Source organism: Notolepis coatsorum (assembly GCF_963971535.1).
Source record: "Notolepis coatsorum genome assembly, contig: SCAFFOLD_1416, whole genome shotgun sequence".
In the NCBI taxonomy this organism is placed as follows: domain Eukaryota; kingdom Metazoa; phylum Chordata; class Actinopteri; order Aulopiformes; family Paralepididae; genus Notolepis; species Notolepis coatsorum.
In genome coordinates, this window is record NW_028173622.1 from 47,501 (window position 1) to 50,948 (window position 3,448).

Consider the following 3,448-nt stretch of genomic DNA (forward strand, 5'->3'; position numbering starts at 1 on the left):
TGGGAGTTTGAGTTATTTGCCATGTTTCAAGTCTCTTTGGTGTTTGCAATTTGTGGGAAGTATATGTCTCTGATGTCTTGGTATAGTGGGCAGGTTGTTAAGAAGTGTAGCTCGGTTTCCACCTCATCTTGTGTGCAGTGGGTGCATAGTCTGTCTTCTCTTGGGAGCCAGGTCTGCCTATGGCAGCCTTTCTCGATGGCTAGGCTGTGCTCGCTGAGTCTGTACCTAGTCAAGGATCTCCTTAGTTTTGGGTCAGTCACAGTGCTCAGGTATTCTGCCACTGTGTACTCTCTGTTTACGGCCAAATAGCATTTCAATGTGCTCTGTTTTTGGGGTTGTTTCTTTCCAATGTGTCAGATAGTTTTCTTTTAGTTTTCTTATAATTTGGTTAGTCCAGTGTGGTTTCTGTCTGGTGGCTCTGTTTGTGTTTGTGAGCAGAGTCCCAGAACCATCTGGCTGAGTGGGCATCTCTCAAGGGTCTCTCTGTAGGTGAGGGCTATGTTGTGGAGTGTGTCTGGGTCACTTTCTTATAGGTGATTATAGAATTGAAATGCTCTTTTTTGGATTTTGATAATTAGTGGGTATCTTCCTAGTTCTGCTTGCATGCATTATTTGGTGTTTTCCGTTTGGTGCGGAGAATGGATTTGCTAAATTCTGCATGCAGAGTCTCAATTGGGTGTTTGTCCCATTTAGTGAAGTCTTGGTTTGCAAGTGGGCCCCAGACTTCGCAACCATACAGGGAAATGGGTTCTATGACGGAGTCTAATATTTTTAGCCCGATTTTATTGGAATGTCTAGCTTATGTCTCTCTCTCTCTCTCTCTCTCTCTCTCTCTCTCTCTCTCTCTCTCCTCTCTCTCTCTCTCTCTCTCTCTCTCTCTCTCTCTCTTACGGCACCTTGTGTATACTGCACCTTGTGTATACTGTACCTTGTGTATACTGTTTACTTTTACTCTTACTCATAGTATATTCTCATATCTATTTTTATAATCCAGATCTATTTCATTGCCTATATTTATGTCTTCATACTATTACCCTGCCCATACCTGTACCTCCCCTCCCCCATGCTGCTATGACAAAGGATCAATAAAGAAATATCTGAAATATCTTATAATATGTGACCTTTAACCTGTGAAACATCGGGCAAAAACAGGGCCATTTTTGTTTTTGTTTTTGATGACTGCATACCTTTTTTGCAAAGCTTAGCCTTATACGTTATACTTATAGCACATGCATGAGTCTGGAAGAGTAACATTCTGACGTTGCTAACACAATAAAGAATCACTTTGAGTGCTAATGAAATTACACACTGAAGTAAAAGTGTGTGTATTCACATTTCTGTTAGTGGTTGCCAGAGTTTTTAAGTTCCAGCATAAAGGTAGGAGCTGGAAAACACTGCGGTTCCATGGCCTGAAGTCTTACGTGGAATGAACTACCCACCCACCCCATTTAGGACAGCCGAATCTTGTCCAATCTTTCGCTGTCGACTAAGAACGCACTTCTTCAACCATTATCTGAAATAATGAAAAAAATGTAATCTAACCCTAACTAACCTTACTGTCTTGTCCTAATAAACTAACCTACACTGTAACACGCAACACTTTGATGAACATTGTTACTCAGCTGAAGAGATGTGCCCTTCGTGATGACTTGTCGTACAGACTCGTAAGTCGCTTTGGATAAAGCTCAGCTAAATGACTAAATGTAATGTAATGTTACGTAGGTCCAAATTTCATAAAAACCCCACGGAAAGTTGTGTTTGAGAAAGGTTTTTGTAATGTGTGTACCGGTAAAAATACAGCGTGATTATCCAAAATGGCCGTCCACTTCCATTCATTCTAACGCTTGAGTCGGGACAAAGGACTTCTTCGTCAACTTTCCCACCTTCCCCCACTCTCACCCGCCCGTCTGGGATCGCTTTCGGAGCGGACGCTCCTTGGCTACACGGTGATCAATCATTTTCGCCCTCATCGGTCTCTGGTCAGTTCAGGACCGTTCAGAACCGGACGTGGTCACTTGACGGAGCGGCCTCTCAAATGGCGCTCGCCGGATATATTTTAATGTAACTCGAGACCGAAGCACGCAATTGGTTGAGTGTGGTGGCGATCGAAAGCGGCAATTCCACTTTCAAACGGTGTATTGGATGCCTCAAAGTGCCGCGAGTGCGTGACGGCCCGCCGTCAGGCCATCCAATGTTTAAGAGGTTAAATAAAGAACTGTTCTTCCTCCTCTGCTCCCCCTCTCCTCCACCCTGCCCTCCTCCTCTCCTCCTCTCCTCCCCTCTCCCTGCCCTCCTCTCCCCTCTCCTCCTCTCCTCCCCCTCTCCTCCTCTCCTCCCACTCTCCTCCCCCTCTCCCTCTCTCCTTCCTCTCCTCCCACCTCTCCTCCCCCTCTCCTCCTCTCCACCACCCTGCCCTCCTCTCCTCCTCCTCTCCTCCTCTTCTCCTCCTCTCCTCCTCTCCTCCCCCCTCTCCCACTTCTCCTCCCCCCTCTCCCCCCTCCTCTACCCTGCCCTCCTCTCCTCTCTCCTCCCATCTCTCCTCCTCCCCTCCTCTCCTCCCACCTCTCCTCCCCCTCTCCTCCCCCTGCCCTCCTCTCCTCCCCCTCTCCTCCCCCCCCCCCCCCCCCGCGCTGCAGATGCTCTGGTCTGGACCACGAGCAGGTGACCCACTGGTGCAGTCCATTGGCCTGCGGGAGTACAGTGGGAACCTGCTGGAGAGCGGCGTGCACGGGGCGCTGATCGCTCTGGACGAGACCTTCGACTACAGCAGCCTGGCCCTCATCCTGCAGGTCCCCATGCAGAACACACAGGTAGGGGCCCTCATCCTGCAGAACACACAGGTAGGGGCCCCAGGTCCCCATGCAGAACACACAGGTAGGGCCCTCATCCTGCAGAACACACAGGTAGGGGCCCCCAGGTCCCCATGCAGAACACACAGGTAGGGGCCCCCAGGTCCCCATGCAGAACACACAGGTAGGGGCCCCCAGGTCCCCATGCAGAACACACAGGTAGGGGCCCCCAGGTCCCCATGCAGAACACACAGGTAGGGCCCCCAGGTCCCCATGCAGAACACACAGGTAGGGGCCCCCAGGTCCCCATGCAGAACACACAGGTAGGGGCCCCAGGTCCCCATGCAGAACACACAGTAGGGGCCCCCAGGTCCCCATGCAGAACACACAGGTAGGGCCCCCAGCCTGCAGAACACACAGGTAGGGGCCCTCAGCCTGCAGAACACACAGGTAGGGGCCCCCAGCCTGCAGGTCCCCATGCAGAACACACAGGTAGGGGCCCTCAGCCTGCAGAACACACAGGTAGGGGCCCTCAGCCTGCAGAACACACAGGTAGGGGCCCCCAGCCTGCAGAACACACAGGTAGGGGCCCTCGCCTGCAGAACACACAGGTAGGGGCCCTCAGCCTGCAGAAACACAGGTAGGGGCCCCAGGTCCCC

The 3,448-nt window shown here is 51.4% G+C and overlaps 1 protein-coding gene across 1 annotated transcript in view; it reads left to right on the top strand.

The window, feature by feature from the left end:
• LOC311247740 (liprin-alpha-4-like) overlaps positions 1-2,840 on the top strand; it is a gene marked incomplete at both ends in the record, with an annotated part of 47,869 nt that extends 45,029 nt beyond the window's left edge. The window contains 3 exon segments of the mRNA XM_084338744.1: positions 2,637-2,651; positions 2,654-2,671; positions 2,674-2,840. Of these exon segments, the coding sequence (XP_084194870.1) occupies positions 2,637-2,651; positions 2,654-2,671; positions 2,674-2,840 (200 nt within the window).
• Between the last annotated feature and the right edge of the window lie 608 nt (positions 2,841-3,448).